At 43.9% G+C, this 17,787-nt stretch overlaps 1 protein-coding gene across 5 annotated transcripts in view; it reads left to right on the plus strand.

Annotated features, from left to right (window-relative positions):
* Positions 1 to 256: 256 nt before the first annotated feature.
* LOC145656215 (Friend leukemia integration 1 transcription factor-like) overlaps positions 257 to 17,787 on the plus strand; it is a 25,219-nt gene continuing 7,688 nt past the window's right edge. For 2 of the 5 annotated variants that reach the window (XM_081709571.1, XM_081709573.1), the window contains exons 1-5: positions 4,850 to 5,008; positions 9,007 to 9,218; positions 9,689 to 9,840; positions 10,309 to 10,512; positions 15,979 to 16,047. In XM_081709571.1, the coding sequence (XP_081565697.1) occupies positions 4,919 to 5,008; positions 9,007 to 9,218; positions 9,689 to 9,840; positions 10,309 to 10,512; positions 15,979 to 16,047 (727 nt within the window). In that variant the 5' untranslated portion in view covers positions 4,850 to 4,918. Of the gene's footprint in view, positions 344 to 4,849; positions 5,009 to 5,558; positions 5,713 to 9,006; positions 9,219 to 9,688; positions 9,841 to 10,308; positions 10,513 to 15,978; positions 16,048 to 17,787 lie in introns of those variants that run through there. The other 3 variants (XM_081709572.1, XM_081709575.1, XM_081709574.1) reach the window with 3 other exon arrangements.

Genomic DNA, 17,787 nt, shown 5'->3' on the forward strand with positions numbered 1-17,787 from the left:
AATAAATGTAGTCGGTTTGCATTTTTTTAAAGCTTTCAAATTGATTATCATTGACTATTATCATTATTAATAATATTATAAATATCACAATTATTATTTTTATTATTACTTCAATCATAATAATCATTATTACAAGTAGTAGTAGTGAAACGATATTGCTGATGTTGTTATTTAGTGATGATCAGCAATTATTAGGATCGTTTTCCACTGCAGTTACCTGTGGCTTTTGTCTCTATTATTGTTTTCATTTTCTTAGGAGCCGTGAAGTGAAAGTGACACATTTTCGGCTCTTTGTCCAATGACAATGTTTCAGACTGTCCCCGACACTTCGTCTTACGTCAAGGTAAGACAAAATCACCACCGCGAACAGGTAATTGGAGGATGCAGAGGATGTGTAATATTTATGTAATATATGTGTAATATTTTTTACAATTTGAAATCAGTATTTACCAAGAACATTATCTCACTATATAATCAAATTAAATCAAATCATATGTATTTATATAGTGCTTTTTACAACAGATGTTGTCACAAAGCAGCTTTACAAATCCAAGCGGCCAGTGACCAAGCCAAGGGCGACAGTAGCAGGGAAGAAATATAAGATATTACATTTAAAATATATAAGAAAATGTTATTTAAAAAACCTCTAATTGTGGCTTAGGCCCCCGTCCCGTCCCTGATGGCCATTTTTGAAATAAGAAATAGCATAACTGCAAAGCAAGGCCAGGGCACGAGCGGAACTGTCACTCGGCAGGTTATAGAGCTGAGCCCTAAACTCCGGAGATGAATATTTAATGTGCTTTTTACAAGTTATGCATTAGCCCAATTGGATGGACTACGTGCCCTGGAATTGATTTAGCCAAAGGCGGACAGAGAAGGGTTTGCTTGCACCTTGCCTGCGATTTCTTGCCTGCGATTTTGCTCAGAAGGGCGGGGCGGGGCGGAGCAGGCAGGGGCGGGGTGGCACTGGACGGGTAGGGTCAGCTCTGACCTGTTTGCAGGTCATTTAATGTTCGTAATTACATTTGAAACAGCGCATTGCTTCATATTCAATTATTCAAGTGAACACCACAAACGATGCGAATAGCATATATCTGGCTCTGAAGTTGCAAAGAATGTTCTGTTAATGTTCGATATAGAATGATCTAATGCAAGATCAAACTTTTTACATTTCCATTAATATGACCTAATAATATTAGCAGGTTATAGACAACGAATGATCTGTAGGTTCGGGATAACTTATTTATTTATTTATACTCGTGAGGGTCCAGAGGCTGCGTGTTCATTCGGTGCTTTGGCACAGGTAATTGGGCGCTCAGATAAACTGTGGTTGTTCATTCTTTGAGAAAATGAAAGACACTTTGACATTTCCAGAGTGTATTTATGACAGAAGTAGCAGTACCACGCAAAAACCCTCATATATCAAAAGGGTTAGAGAGCTCACGTACATACAGACAGACACCATGAAAATGAAATATTGTGCCTGGTAAAGTCATTCATTATATCTTTACAATCAGCATACTTTCCAGAACGGACTTGTTATGTTATGGAGACTTATTACCCTCCTGCATAAGGGACCTTTTCATGAAGACACTGCGTTTGTGTTGCTCCACATAGGGGCCGAGTTTCACAGTGTGCAAATGTTGGAGACCAACGAACAGTCCACGATTTGTTTCGAGACATTAGCGACTAAGGAATGTTGGAAGAAAACGTTCTCTTTGAAATCCCACTATATCCCTTCGGATTTAAAAACAAACGGTGATGTGGACCGAGTCGATGGTAGCGTCTCTACAAATACTAAAAGAATGCTTTAAAATTAGGACTGACTCTTAGGGTTGTAGGCTATATATAGTGATATTAAATATTCATAGACGCTTCATAACGCTTCAGCTCCCCTTTGAAAGCACGGCACATGAAATTTTGTTTCTCTAAAAATCTTTGCTTGATGGAATTAGGTAAACTTGATGTTTCTGACACGTTGAGAGGGGGATGCGCCATTATTTCATCACTGTTTATATGAATCAGAAGTACGCTTCAGTAAACGGCCTACACTAGACTTTGTTTTGTTTTTGTTAGACTGTGTTTTGTTTTTATTCCTAACTGGACGATCACCAAAATGTCTTTTATAATAGCCTGAGCGTAGGCGGAAGATGCGTATTGTTGGTAACAGTGACAATTTAAGCTGTCACAGGGTTGCAGAGCTGTACTGTTCCGAATGTGTCCCAGGCACGCCTGAAGTCCAGAAGATCAGCTTTAGAGAAATATTCTGCTTCATTCAAGCGAACCCACGGTTTAGCTGTGGTTTTGTTTGGTTAAGGCCAGGCGAGACTTGAGTTCTCCAAGAAAAATAAATCTCAAATTAATTATGGCCTCGAGCAAAGAGCCAGACAGCTTTGCGCTTGTGTGCAGCAGTCTCCATTTTTCGCCTTCGGTATTTTCACTTCTTTCTCTCTCTCTCTCTCTCTCTCTCTCTCTCTCTCTCTCTCTCTCTCTCTCTCTCTCTCTCGCTCTCTCTCTCTCTCTCTCTGCGTGAGAGGAGAGGGGCTCGCGACAAAGTTCTAAATTCTAATGAATAACCTGAGAAGCGCGATCTAGATCAGGGGCAGCGTCGCGGTTACGATAATATGTCTGAAACGTTAGTCACAATACCTTAATTCATAGTTTCTCAATGATTTTGATCTGCTGAGGTAGGTCGTCTCAAGACCAATGTGCTTTAAAAGGACTCTGAACGCATAGCCTAAGTATACTTTAGTACAGTAGCAGACAATTCTCCAAATGTACTTTAAAAAGGTATGAACTAATAATACTAACAGCCATAATAATCATATTATCATTGTTGTTTTTATTCTTATTGTTGTTGTTGTTGTTGTTATTGTTGTTGCTGTTGTACTTTTTGAGTTAAAAATGTCAGTAATTTCCTACATTTTTGGGCAGTCGAGGGAGGCTTCGGTTGGTCATGTTCTGAGCGTTTGTGGGTGTCTTAGAGTAACCATTTACAAACCTAACCCATCCCCAACGGAGCCCACCCACTTTAGGGCTTTTCCAATAGTGTGGAGCCACTGGCTTCCCACAGATCGTGGTTGGAAGAAATGTCTGGCTGTCAAGCTCCAGCGTCACGCCAGATGTTCTGTGGCTCGTTGTATAAACCAACATGCATCTGTTTATTGGCCTTCAAAAATGTTTGTTACCGCTGGACTCATGTTGACCTGGATGACTGGAACGCTGGGCGAACGCCGTTTTATCGAGATTTACGATAGGTTTACGTTGTCTGATGATGTTTGTTCGTCAATTAAATCTAACTCTCCAAATCAGAACACTAACATTTTCGCAGTGAACCATTCTAAAGGGGAAAATGTGAACCATGTGAAAATATGAAACAATGACGCTTTTATTCAGTTAACGTTGCGTACCCTGACCTGGCGTGTTTTCGGGGTCTGGGACATGTGTAGAACTTAATATCATAACTTACTTTCAACTGTATACTATCGTTTTATCAAAGTGTAAATGAGCTCTTCGGGCAGTTTTATTAAATACCTTTTAGAACTATTTTTCCAAACGAAATCATGTAGACCTGCTTGCATTCTTATCGTTTATGGAATATGTGATTTAAGCACTGGTCAAAAATCTCATCTATACGATCCTAGGGAGATCCAATAAAACATTAGAGTCATTAGCTCTGTGTAACTCCCTTCTGACTGTCAGACCTCCGTCTCGCCGTGCGCTCAGGGATAATTGTGATTTAATTAAAAGAATGCTGAGATGTCTGTGGAGACATGACTCTAGGGAACCATGTTTCATCTCTCACGTCCTTTGGCCAGCAACTGTGTCCATCCTGACCACTACAGTCTATCATAATTATGTCACCAAATTGCAGGACTGTGGAATATGTTGTGGATTTGGCAAACCATGCGTAAACAACACCAACAAATAAAAATCCAGACTTGTATTCTAAAGTTACTCCCCGTCTTCCTGGCCTCATTCCAAAACAACGTTCTAATTGAAATTCTCTACATCTTTCGCATAGCAAGACGATATCGATGAAAGTCTTTAAGATCGTTTTTTTCTATATAGAAGTTCAGACAGTGCTGTTTTGTTCACTGAGAGTAGACACCGACTCTAAATGGTTAAACAAGGTGTCTCCCTTAATTACGACGAGCTGCACTGGCCCCAGGCAGGGGAAGCCTTGACCCCTAGCAGGATCCAGATGTGGCGGTCTCGAGGGGGCCTCTCCCCCACCAGACCCCCAAGTCGCGAGCAGACAGACCAGTGGACGCAGACTCAATCTCGCCCTACTGCTGTCGTTCCCTCAGGCACGACCCACTCAGTCAGGGGCTCGCGAGGTCCGAAGGTCTGGTCACGTCCTGTTCCAGCTCCACGAGTCGACTGTGCTCGGTAATAACGCAGCTGAATTGATGAGGGCTATTTTAGAATGAAGAGAAAAGTTCTGGGTGTGGGGGCTGGGGTCTCTGATTTGAAAGGCTGAAATTAAGCCATGTACTCAACATAAATAAGTAATTATAACCAGACCATAGACGAATAGAACCCATTAACAATATTGCAAAAGACGAGGTGGTGGTGATCACAATTACAGCCCTTACAAATATATGTTATTTATTTATGTATTTTGTTTATTTATTTGTCCGTGGTGAAAATAGTTTAGCCTTTTATCTCGTAGCCCCCGAGTATCATGCCACTGAGACCGTATACCAAATGCCATTGAAATCGTAAAATTGTTCAACACCAAATTAGGCCAGGTATCAGTTTTTGTGCATCTATACGTGCCACATACACTAGTGTTTCTGGGGATAGTCCGTCCAACAGCGTTCACCCCTGCGCTCGTGAACAGACGCACACGTGCAGCGCAGATCTACGCAGTCGGGCTCCGCTCGCCGTGCCGCTCCTGGTTCGGATTTTATTCATGGTAAAGGTAAAAACAATTTCGGGATTTCACCCCACTGCAGACGTTTGGAAGACCCTTACAAGAGATTCACAACACACGCAGCCACAGGTAGTTCCAATTTTCGCTTCTCCTCGTCTTGATTTACTGTTCCTTAACCTCTTTCGATGAAGATGTGTCGGCGCAGGAAGTTCATATATCTCTCTGTGAAACTTCGAGTTATAAAACGGTCAAATATAGGAACTAAAATGAATGAAACCTGTAGTTTTGTCATTTTAGGTTCATTGAGTTCATTAGAGACAGTTTAATCTTTGTAGTTGTGAGCACAACCACAGCGGTCGCTTATGATCATGGCTATAAGTATGAAATTCTCATTTCGTATTCAGATAGTTGAGATAATATGCATTTCAAAGTTTAAGTATGATAACAAACATTTTTTAAACTTTGACTAATGTCTTGCTTAAGAAAAACACGCAGATGCATAACATATAAAGAGCTGGCAGCTACTCCGTAAATATTTCCAAGCAATAACATTTACAGAGGAAAGAAACGCTATTGTTTTCGTGTCTTATCTCCTTGGGACAATATCCTGCCTTTCGGTCCCGCAACGAAGGCAGGGCTAGAAGTGACACACATAGCTTCCTTCTCTAGCGGAGTGACTTCACTTCCCAAAATTAGAGGAAAAAAACCATCCGGCTAAACTGTCTCTTTCTCTCCGCGACATCTCGGGGGCTGGAATTAATTCAGGCGCGTGTCATGTTTGGAATATTGTTGGGGTACACTGAAAATTGCACAAAATGGACGGAACTATTAAGGTAAGCTTGAAGGACAGCTTTTTAGACAGACCACATTGAGGAGTTGCGTCTCTAGCGATAGGACCGACGCTTATTTCAGTCTGGGGGGATGTGGAACGGTCTCGCCGCAGAAATTCTATTCTGTCGTTCCGCGAGCGGTAACCAGATTTCCTACGGTTTTCCTCCTCAAAGTTTCCTTTTCCCTTTCATCAAAACTTCGCTGAATGTTGAAAAACGGGGGGGAAGGCACGCATCACCCAGATGTAAAAGCACGGAACGAGCGCAGCGTATAGACGCGGTTCATGGACGAAATAAAATGGGTATTTTTAAGAAAATTGTAATGTATGTATCTTCGAGCCATAATATAACGACGATGCTTGATGGGATTGTTTCTTGAAGTGCCCTTCTCGACGCGTTAAGCTGTTCGTGTGAACGTAGCGTTTTATATATAAATCACAAAGCGTTGGCTTGATATGTAGCTACGCAGGATCAGTGACGCTGCGCCCGGGTCCTGCGCCCGGGTATGTGGTTCATACTCCACAGGACCGAGCCCACCCACTACATCTATAATATCACTCAGCGTTTTGTTTTCTTGATAATCGAATTAATTAGACTTTCTCGATTATTGATTTCATTTTGTGTTTTCTTTTGGTATTAATGTCACGAAAGAATTAATTAATATTTATAATACCAAGTATCAGTGAAAAGGTATTGTCTAAGAGAGTAGGTGTGCAAATGTGCAAACCACTGCACCGGTTATCTGATTTCTGATAAAGGTCATAAAACCTTTTTTTCCCGATTTCTATTGTGAGATTTTCATATATTTTATTATTCGTTTTTTAAACATGCGTTTTTCACGATTCTACCTAAATATAGGCTTGAACCTAATGATAAAAGGTGCCGGAAACGACTGTACGTTAAATTGCATAAACTATGACCTGAGTTTTAATCAGATTTATATTGCGGGATGGTGGGTGATGGTGGGGGGGGGGTCTTGGGGAGAGAAACTGTGTGTTCCTTGATTTCCCTCTTTGTGCTCTTATTAGTGGCTTTGGGTGTGGTGTAGGCTTTTGGAGACCTGTGAATCTGTCTTTGCAGATTTCATCATGCTAATTGCCAAAAAGCCAAATTTTATAATTTTATCATTTAAAAGTTTATTGCAAGAATGTTATATAAAAATTGATGATAAAAGTTTTTAAAAATAGGTGTTTTTTGTTTTTTTTAAAGAATAAAAATAATAATATAATGATGATGATGGTGATAACAATAACATCATCATCATCATCAACAACAACAACAACAACAATAATAATAATAATAATAATAATAATAATTGTTACTGTTGTTGTTGATAATGTTATTTCTTTTAAAAAATGGCTGCTATATTGTATGGGTAACCACTATTCTTGATTGAGTTTTAACTGTAGACTTATGCAGTGTTACTCATCATAATGGGGCTCTCGAGCCATGGAGGTTTCCTGTTCTTCACAATCTGGCTTCCTGTCAGGTTTCCTCTTCCTTCTTAAACAAAAGACGGGAACACACTGTGCATCAGCACCTTGTATGGCACCATGCCTCTCATGGAAGGAGCCCATCCCAACCTGAAGCCATGACGTGTCTGACGGCTGGAAGAGCCACCGCTCTCAACGGCTTCTCACCCTCTGCAGGCTTGCAGTGGCAATCTCAAACCCTGGTTGAAAAATGTGGTCTCTTTTAGTCAGAAAACAAACAAACAAACAAACAAACAAAAACTCACGCTGCACCCATGTTTATGTACAAGACTGCTGTTTAAAGAGGTGTCGCGGGCGCGCCTCACTGTTAATGTATACGGCCACACCAGCCCAGGCCTGTGGTTTTTCTTGGACCAAGTGAGCTATGTAGGCATTGCTAATTTATGGTCTGAAGAAAATGGCACTTTTGCAAACGTTTCAACCTCGTCATAATGAAAAGCTTGACTTCATACATTTTCCTTCCAGCCTTTCTGAAATCACCCATGTATATAGATGCAGGAATGGTGCCTATTGCCAGTACTGCATTGTGTGTGTGTGTGTGTGTGTGTGTGTGTGTGTGTGTGCGTGTGCGCATGTGCATGAGCATGGGGAATTAGATTTTCCTATTTTTAAAAAAGCATCTGTAATCTTGGGTAAGCCTGACTGCCAATCATGAATTATATGGTGGAGGTTGATATGTCTCAGTTAAGAGCCACACGGCTGTCCGAGTGGTGCTACAGGCCCTTATCTGGCGCTGTAGTGGCATTCTTTCACCCCGTCATAGCTATCCCGCGGCTGGCCTGCCACCCTGGCTCCCTCTGATAGGCTCTACTCATGACGCGCTGGTCCAACCCATCAAGTTGATGGCGCCTGTCGAGGAGTGCCAGGGTTTTGTGTGTGTGGGAGGGGGGTTCAGTGTAGTGAGCACACGGAGGTGGGGTGCTTGTGCATGATGGCTTCATTGCAGAAGCTTGCTTTGTGTTCCGGGCAGCCTCGGCCGAGTGGCGGGTGTCACTTCTGGCCATGGAGATCTCATTCAGTTGGATGTACAGAATCTGAAGGAAGCACTCTACTCAAGGAGATATCAGGCTGTAATTAAACCTAAAATGTCGCAGCATTCTCTTCCAAGTAGTTTGGTATATTTACAACCCTCTGCTTTATGGAGAAGGAACACCAGAGAAGTTTGTGGCCCTCCAGAGAGTGCCATGTACTCTTCCTATACAGTACTGCTCTACTGTACAATGAGTAGCTAGACATTAACAGGTGCAGGCTCTGGCAGGTGTTTATAGCTTATGAAAGGAGCAGAAGGAAATCTATTCTATTGTGCTGGCTCATGAACGAAGTTCAAAAGAAAGGGGTTGTGGGGGGGCACAGGACCCCATGAAAGATGTGAATGAAGATGTGACTGTGAATGAATGCTTCAGTGGGATTGCGTGAGGAGCATTAGCCTGTGGTCAGCACAGACAGAGCGCTCCGGTCGGCCAGTCTGCACCGTTTGTTTTCTTTAATAAAGCAACATCACCCCAGCCAAGCTCCCGCATGGAAATCAAACAGCACCGTGACCTCAGAACTGCGACTGCGCTCCCGGATCTCCTCTCTGGCCTGGCTCACATTTGAGCCATGAGCGATTTTAAAAAAAAAAGTACAAATGTACTTAGAAATAGTGGTCTTCAGATTATGTTGGATTATTTGACTATTAACTTTATCAGCATACTAACAGTGAGGATTCAGAAGGATGGTTTTGCGCTACGTTCTGGACAAAAACAGGTAAAGCCTATTTAAGAACACTCATCTTGCTCTAACGCTTTCCCTTCCCTCCCTGCAGGAGGCGCTATCAGTGGTGAGTGAAGACCAGTCCCTGTTCGAGCCTCCCTACGCTGCTGCCGCGCCGCTCGCCAAGACGGACATGACGGCGTCCAGTGCTCAGGATTACGGACAGGCCCACAAGATCAACCCCGTCCCCCCCCAACAGGAGTGGATCAACCAGCCCGTCCGCGTCAGCGTGAAGCGCGAGTACGACCACCTCAACGGAACCAGGTGCGGCCAACTCACCAGGCCAAGCGCATTCAGTTTTGCTCCACGGAACATGACAAAAATGTCTCAGAAATTTGTTTTGCGCACCAGTTTCAAATGACATTCATTGCGCAGTTAGAATCCACGAGCTGCTCCAGGCTGTGGCACGTCTTCGACCTCTGCAAATGACTTTGCAGAGTGAATAGCACAATGCAAGCAGGCCAGTAATGTGGATTTGATTGCACCATTGATTTGTACAAGATGCATAAGATGTCAAATGAGCTGTTTAGGTTACTGCTCATACATCAGTCACATTAAATTGTTATTCAGAGAAGTGAATAAATGAATAAATACCAGAAAGCACTGCTTACCCTGCTGTGATGGGTGCGTAGGGCTCATGGCCAGCGAGCGGGGAGTGTCTAAGATGTCCTGGGTTTCTGAGCAGCAAGCATATTTGTTCCTAAGCCTCTCTGCCCCCCCCCCCCCGGTCTCAGGGAGTCCCCGGTGGACTGCAGTGTGGGGAAATGCAATAAGATGGTGAGCAGCTCCGAGACGTCACAGATGGGTTACGGAGGCTACATGGACGAGAAGAGTGCCCCACCCCCCAACATGACCACCAATGAGAGAAGAGTAATCGTCCCCGCAGGTGCGAACAAACAGCGGGGAACAGAATGGGTGGCTGCTGTGTTTGCAGATACTCTGCACAGCTTAAGAACAGCGCTGTTCTCTGGGCAGGCAGCAACGGGGTGTAGTTAAAGGGAAGAGTGATGGTAAAGTTCAAGTGTGAGTCGGCATCCCCTGTTCTTCCCTGATAGATCTTACACACAAGAGCCTGAATATAACTCCATATGAAACTGTCAGTCTGGAAGTGAAAGTTTTACAAGCAAACCACCACAGGGACAATTTTGATTATTATGATATTTCCAGTAAACCTCTTTGGAAGGATGAATAAAAAATATTAGGTAGTCTTTCTTAAGAGTAAACAAAATGACCAGTTTGTACTTTTTTACTTTTAACTCTTTGTAAGTAACCCAGCACATCAACCAGTATTCCATTCTAGACCTCTGTACCCAAGGCTCTGATTTGCGTGCTGATGGGGTTTTTTTGTTTGCAGACCCGTCCCTGTGGTCTCCAGACCACGTGCGGCAGTGGCTAGACTGGGCTGTGAAGGAGTATGGTCTCCTGGAGATCGACACGGCCATGTTCCAGAACACGGACGGAAAGGAACTGTGCAAGATGACCAAGGAGGACTTCCTGAGGCTCACGAGTGTCTACAACGCTGAAGTCTTGCTCTCACATCTCATTTATCTCAGGGAAAGTAAGTGTGCTCTTCTTCCTCTGAAACTGAGGGTGTCTGTCTGTGGGTGAAGGGATGGCAGGCGTCCAATGAAATTGTTCCAGTGTCATGTATCAAGCCTACTGTCTCTGGCATTTTTTTTTTTTTTTAATTTCTAAACGTACATTTTAAAACCCTTTTATAGATTTAAGTTTGGTGTGTGTTGGTAAGTTCCCAGTGACTCACAAACATTAGTTTCTGGGTTAGCATATTGGGCTGCAGTTGAGGTGCTGTAATTTTGGAGTGAGTGTGACAGAACTTGTGGCCAGACATAATGACTACCATGTGAAATCGCCAACCACGTGCAACACGCTAGAGGCTAAAAGATCAGACGCGTGCTTCGAACCACCAAGCGCAGTATCGCAGAGTTCTAGCGCATCACCATCGAAGGCAAACAAAAGAATGTCCTGCTGATATCATATTTCCCATTTCAGTGGCTCTTGAATTCCTGTCTAGTGTCAGACTAGAGATTTAATAACTACTGGAAGGGATGCCAGACCATAGAATCAGATGTCCCTCTTACAACACTGTCATTTGCTTAAACAGTTTTTACTCTCACATTATTAAAAAATCATCAAGAAGTTTTGAAGGCGCAGTTTGTGTTTGTTTACTAGAATTTATGAACTGTTTAGAAATCAAATTACAAAATGAATTCTGCCATAACAGTGAAGTCTTTGGTACTGATCTCAGCTGCTGAATGCATGAATAGCAATACACAACATATGATCTGCATTGTTTAGTGTGGTAAATGAAGTCACTATATTTACATGTTCCCTTTGTTTGTGCCACGACATGGAGAATTTGTTTGAACGTCTGATGTTTTGTCTGAGTCCCTGCCATGCGGGACAAGGTAATGAAAGATAGGACTGAAGTCACATGTCACACCATGCAGTAAACGCTTCAGTCTCCAAAGTAGGTTTAATAGTTTTCGGCTCAGGAAGGGACGGCTTCTGGCTCCTCTCACTCCCATAACTCCTCAGCACAGCCACGTTTTGCTTGGCAGAGCCGCTGCGACCATGAAGAATTTCGATAACCGACCCATCTAAATCCTCTCCCCTCCGGAGTGCCCGCAGCCAGCGGTGGGCTGAGACGAAGCCCAGGTGTGTGACCTCGGGCGGCCGTCTGCCTGACCGTGCCCCTGCCCCCGCACTGCACATGAACGTTTATCCCTCATTTAAGGACAGCGGCAAGCCCATTCCCAGCCCATTCCCATCCCGTTCCCAGCCCATTCCCATCCCATTCCCGTTACTCTGCCGTGCCTTTACAGGCCTAGTTTTGGATTTGTTTCACAGGAAAATAAACGAGGTCAGGTCTTCCCCCAGTGCCGTCTAGAAGAAATGCGTCGACAGAGACGCGGTGCATCTGTGAGCGGGCCCACCGTCTTGCCCCTTTGGAGCAGGGGAGAGTGCACGCCCAAGGTTCGCACCCTGCTCCGGCGTGAGCCACACAGCCCCGGCGAGCACCGATCACGCCAATCCGCTGGCAAACGGAGGCGGCATGCGTACTCCAAAGGGTCGGGCCCCCGGACGGGATGAGGGGAACAGCTGGCTTTTGGGTGGGCGGGGTCACGGTGCTTAAAAGCGCAACTCTCTGAGAAAAAAAAACACATGCGCCGAGGGATTCGGCAGCGTGAGGTAATGGGAACTTTATTCTGTGGGTGTCGGCCGTTTTCGTGTGCCTCGCCAGGCCTAGGGCTGCGTGGAGACAGAGAGCATAACGGGGCCATTGTGAACAGAGAGGCAGAACCCAGCCGCCACGGGGCTTTTTCTTTCCCCCCTCTGTTAGATGAGAGCCTGACGTTTGGGAGTTTTCGTTAGAGAAGAGTGCTGCAGCGCTGAACTTGGGCTTAACAACAAGGCATCATGCTAATCCCCCCACCCCACTCTTACCCCCACCTCTCTCCACACTTCAGCCTCTTTGTGAGTTAGGGTGGGAAGGTGGCTCAGACTCCACCGTGGGCTGATTTGAATCAGTTTGGCTGTAATCCTGAGTCAGAATCAAACAGTAGAATTTGTGTGTGTGAATTTGCCAGGGCGTGGTTCACTCTCAGAACCCAAGACTTTTGATCTTTTTCTGATCTTTTTCCTCTCATAGCACAAACACAATCACAGACAAGCAATGAGGCAAACACAAATACATACTCACACGCACACGCATTCACGCGCGCACACACACACACACACACACACACAAACACACACGCACACACACACACGCACGCACGCACACACACACACACGCACTCACGCACACATGCTAGTATGACCCTGCGTGCGTGTAAACAGCCTGTGAGGTGTCTCCAGAGTGAGCCGTCTCAGGATCTGACAGCAGCAGTGTAATCATTTAATACACATCTGTGTACATGGAGGCAGTCGCATTCTGTTTACTCTGACTCTGATTAACATTCCAGCATGTCATTAAAGCTTATACACAGTAGAGCAGTAGAGGGATCCTCTCCCCTAGTCCCAGGCTAGACTGCGAGAACAGCTTACACACACAAACCTACACGCATCCAGATATATATATATATATATATATATATATATATATATATATATATATATATTGCAAAGGAGCATACGTAGGAATGATGGCACTCAGAAAGTGTCACAAATGCACACAGATACATGCACAGAGAGGAAACACGAACTGGACTGAAGTCTGGATGTCGAGCCCAAAAGATCAGTCTCCCGGGAAAACATGTAGCCGCGTGAATGAAGCTGCAGCCTGGTCAGAGTGGTGCGAACACTCAGCCCGTTAGTTCGGCTTCACCGTAGGTCACTCTGCATGTGACTGCCACCCAAGCGCCAATATGCTTTCTGGCCGCAATTTGAGAATTTGTTTAAATTGCAGTGGGAGAGGGGTACTGCAGTAAACTGACATTGCCTGACCAGTCAGTAAGCCCGAGAGAGAGAGAGAGAGAGAGAGAGAGAGAGAGAGAGAGAGAGAGAGTGCACATGCATGTGTTTGAGAGTGTATGTGTAAGGTGGTGCATGCATGTGCAGGGGTCCATACATGTTCACGTGTGTTGTGGGTTTGGAAGCGTTGTGGGGTTCGGGGCTGTGTGTGATTCACAAAACTGAAAAGCATGCGCGTCTATGGCAGTACAGACAGATGGAAAGTTGAATTATTCAGGGACACACACGCTGTTGGAACGTCCTTGATGGTACTCGCTCTGAGGCTGTAGGAACAAGTGGATACACTAGTGTGACAATCCCAGTGTGGGAGGCCCTTGATAGTTTACACAGACCATAAACATATGTGAAGCTCTCTCTCTCTCTCTTGCTCTCTCGCTCTCTCGCTTTCTCCTTCTCTGCTCTACCTCTCTTTATATATATTTCTCTGCTCTTTCTTGCAGTTCTCTTGCTGTTGTTTGTTCTCTCTCTGGATTTTATTGAGCTGCCTTTCCACTTAGAGCAGATTATCACTGACGTTGTGAGGATCAGGACCCTCTATAAACTGTGTTGGTGGTGTGTGTGTGTATGTGTGTGTGTGTGAGTGCATTAGGAGTAAAAATATTTGAGTAAGAGAATGTCTGTGTGTCCAGGTGTTGTGTGAAACAGAGAGAAGTGACAGTTTGGCATTACAAGCAACTATGATCAGCTATGAGCAGCTATGAGCAGTTATGCATAGTTATGAGCAGCTCTGAGCAGTTATGCATAGTTATGAGCAGCTTTGAGCAGCTCTGAGCAGTTGTGTGCAGTTATGAGCAGTTATGAGCAGCTATGAGTGGTTATGAGCAGCTATGAGAGGTTATGAGTGGCTATGCGCAGTTATGTAATGCCACAGATCTACAAAAGCTTCAAAGGCCCAAAAACAACCAACACAGCCATCTTCTTATGGAGGGATAAACAGTAAGCAGAAGACACTATAAAGCAACTCCACACACATGTACAAACACACAAACACAGTTGCTCTTTGGTGTATGTTGTATAATGTACATGTCCTAATAGTACCTATAGTAAGAAACCGAACTAACAGGATGCTGTAGTCTTATAGTAGTCAATAATTGTAGTAATACAATAGTCAATAGTCTCTGTGTCTTTTTGTTTGACTCCTCTCTACCATTCTAGTTCAGTTTGTCCTTCTCTCTACATCCCTCTCTGTTCGTTTGTCTCTCTTTTTCTCTCCATCTCCCTCTCGTGCTCCTTTTTTTCTCTCTTATTCATTTTCTCTACCCCCCGCCCCCCTCCTTTTTTAGCCCAGGGCTATGTGGGGGTTTATTTTGCTATGGGGGCAGCAGTGTTTGATTGCTACATAGGGATCACACCCCACACAATGCCTGCCCTGTTCTGTGGGCCCAACACCATGCTACTGGGGGTGAGGGGCCTGGAGGTTAAAATATGTATGTAGCACCCTCTCATCTCCCATGGAACACACACACACACACACACACACACACACACACACAGTTACTGCCCTACTCCAGCAGCTTCAACTCACAAGGAAAGTATAATCAAAATGACCCTTCTGCTCTTTATTCCCCCACTGAGAATAAAGGAGTTGTTAGTTATGCCTCAAATGTGACCTCTATAACCAATCACACTACCTCCATAACCACTCATACTACCTCTATAACCACTTACACTACCTCTATAACAACTCACACTACCTCTATAACCACTCACACTACCTCAATAACAACTCACACTACCTCTATAACCACTCACACTACCTCAATAACAACTCACACTACCTCTATAACCACTCACACTAACTCTATAACCACTTACACTACCTCAATAACATCTCACATGACCTCCATAACCACTCACACTACCTCCATAACCAATCACACTACCTCTATAACCATTTACACTGCCTCTATAACCACTCACACTACCTCAATAACCACTCACACTACCTCTATAACCACTCACACTACCTCCATAACCACTCATACTACCTCCATAACCACTCACACTGCCTCTATAATCACTCACACCACCTCTATAACCACTTACACTACCTCTATAACCACTCACACTAACTCTATAACCAATCGCACTACCTGAATAACCACTCACACTACCTCCATAACCATTTACACTACCTCCATAACCACTCACACTACCTCAATAGCAGTAAATCTTCACAGATGAATATGAGTATTTGAATACTCCTCATGTGAATGAATGTGCCTTGGACCAGTGAAAGATGGTATCACTGTTGATCCAAACCACTTTGCCAGTTTTAGCAATGCAAAGTAAATCAACAGAAGTTACTTTAAATTTTGTATAAATACTGCAAGAGAGGGATGAATGGTGTAAAACGTTAAATGCAGCCTGTCTTTATTTTTCCATAAAGCCTCAAAGTGTAAACAGTAGTTACACTGTACTTACATCATTATTACACATCAATAAATAATTTAGTGGGACTGGACTTTGGTGTCATAATAACAGATTTGACATTTGTCTTTTAACAATGATGTCACATCATGTGTTGCAGGTAGCTCATCGCTATCATACAATGCACCATCTCACACTGACCAGTCTCCCCGGGTGGCCCCAAAGGAAGGTACGTCTGAACTCCACTCATATCCAAACACTGTCTCATTATCCCCACTAGAGCTACACACACCATTAACAGTACTCAAACTGACTGACTGAAAATGGACAGTGATTAGACAAAATGTTGTATCAGCAGTTTCTAGGAAGTCCCTTTTAAATATAGTCGCATTGATTCCAAAGAAATGCATCACCTTAACAATACCAACAGATGGTAGAGGAGTAATTCTGTGGGGTGATAGAGGTGGTCATTTAGCGTTCTCGGTCTCTTTCACTATCTGTAGCTTTCTCTTTCTATTTCTTTCTCCCTCCATCCTTTTCTCTTTCCTATTAGTGTGTGTGTGTGTGTGTGTGTGTGTGTGTATTATTGCGTGTATGTGTGTGTCCGTATGTGTGTATATATGCGAGTGTATATGCGTGTGCATGTTTGTGTGTGTATGAATGTGTGTGTATGTGTGTATGTGTGTATATATGTACATATGCATGTGAGTATGAGTTTGGGTGTGTGTGTGTGTATCTGTGTGTGTGTGTGTGTGTGTGTGTGTGTATGTGTGTATATGTGTATATATGTACATATGCATGTGAGTATGAGTTTGGGTGTGTGTGTGTGTGTATCTGTGTGTGTGTGTGTGTGTGTGTGTATGTGTGTATATGTGTATATATGTACATATGCATGTGAGTATGAGTTTGGGTGTGTGTGTGTGTGTGTGTGTGTATGTGTGTATATGTGTATATATGTACATATGCATGTGAGTATGAGTTTGGGTGTGTGTGTGTGTGTGTGTGTGTGTGTGTGTGTATGTGTGTATATGTGTATATATGTACATATGCATGTGAGTATGAGTTTGGGTGTGTGTGTGTGTGTGTGTGTGTGTGTGTGTGTGTGTGTGTGTGTGTGTGTGTGTGTACTTTTGCACAGACCTGGCTGCTGGGCAGGTGCTGTCTTTGTTCGGTGTAAATAAAAAAGCTGGTCGCTGAGCTGGCCTTTCAGCCTCCACCTGAGCATGGAGTGCTGGCCAAGGGCCTTTCAGAGGGCAGGGAATTAGCAAGACAAAGACCACGTGCCGTAGGCTCCCAAGCCAGCATCAAGAGAGGGAGACATATGCATCAGAGAGACAGGTGTCGCACTCTACAATACAGAATGGGGGAGGGGATATACTTCAAGTGAGTGGTTTGCATTTCTGTTTGTCTGAATGCTGAAAGTCCACCCCACAGCAACGGTGTAGTCCCCTTTAGCTGCACGAGGTGAACACAGTTCTTTAGCATGTACTGTGCCCTGTAAGGATTCTGGAGTGTGAGTGACTCGAAGGAAGCAAGACTTTCTGTTATGTGCACAGCAATGTATGTGCTATATATACATTATGTGAACTATGTGTCGGTCTCTTTGTCAGCCATGCGTGCGAGAATTTGGTTTTTACATACTTCATATTAATGAGTTGAGCTGCGTGATGAGGTATTATGAGGTCTGTGAAATGTCTGAGGCGTGCTTCTGTCTGCTGATCTAGACGTGCTGCAGACAACCACATGGAAAAGCAATCCAAGCTTAATTCATTATTTATCTATCTACACCATTCATCCGTTCGTCAGTATATGTGGCCTAGTTTCGCTGGCCTCCACTGTACACTGTCAGTATTCATTTAACCTTGTTTGTTTGTGAATGCTGTGCTTCAGCACCTCACCTTGATCCAAATTGTGTCTGTCCTGTACAATTCATTAAGCATAAGCATTGCGGTGTCACTCTACTGGATGC

Source organism: Electrophorus electricus, unplaced genomic scaffold (genome assembly GCF_041902795.1).
Source record: "Electrophorus electricus isolate QZ-2024a unplaced genomic scaffold, ASM4190279v1 Scaffold63, whole genome shotgun sequence".
NCBI classification, from domain to species: Eukaryota; Metazoa; Chordata; class Actinopteri; order Gymnotiformes; family Gymnotidae; genus Electrophorus; species Electrophorus electricus.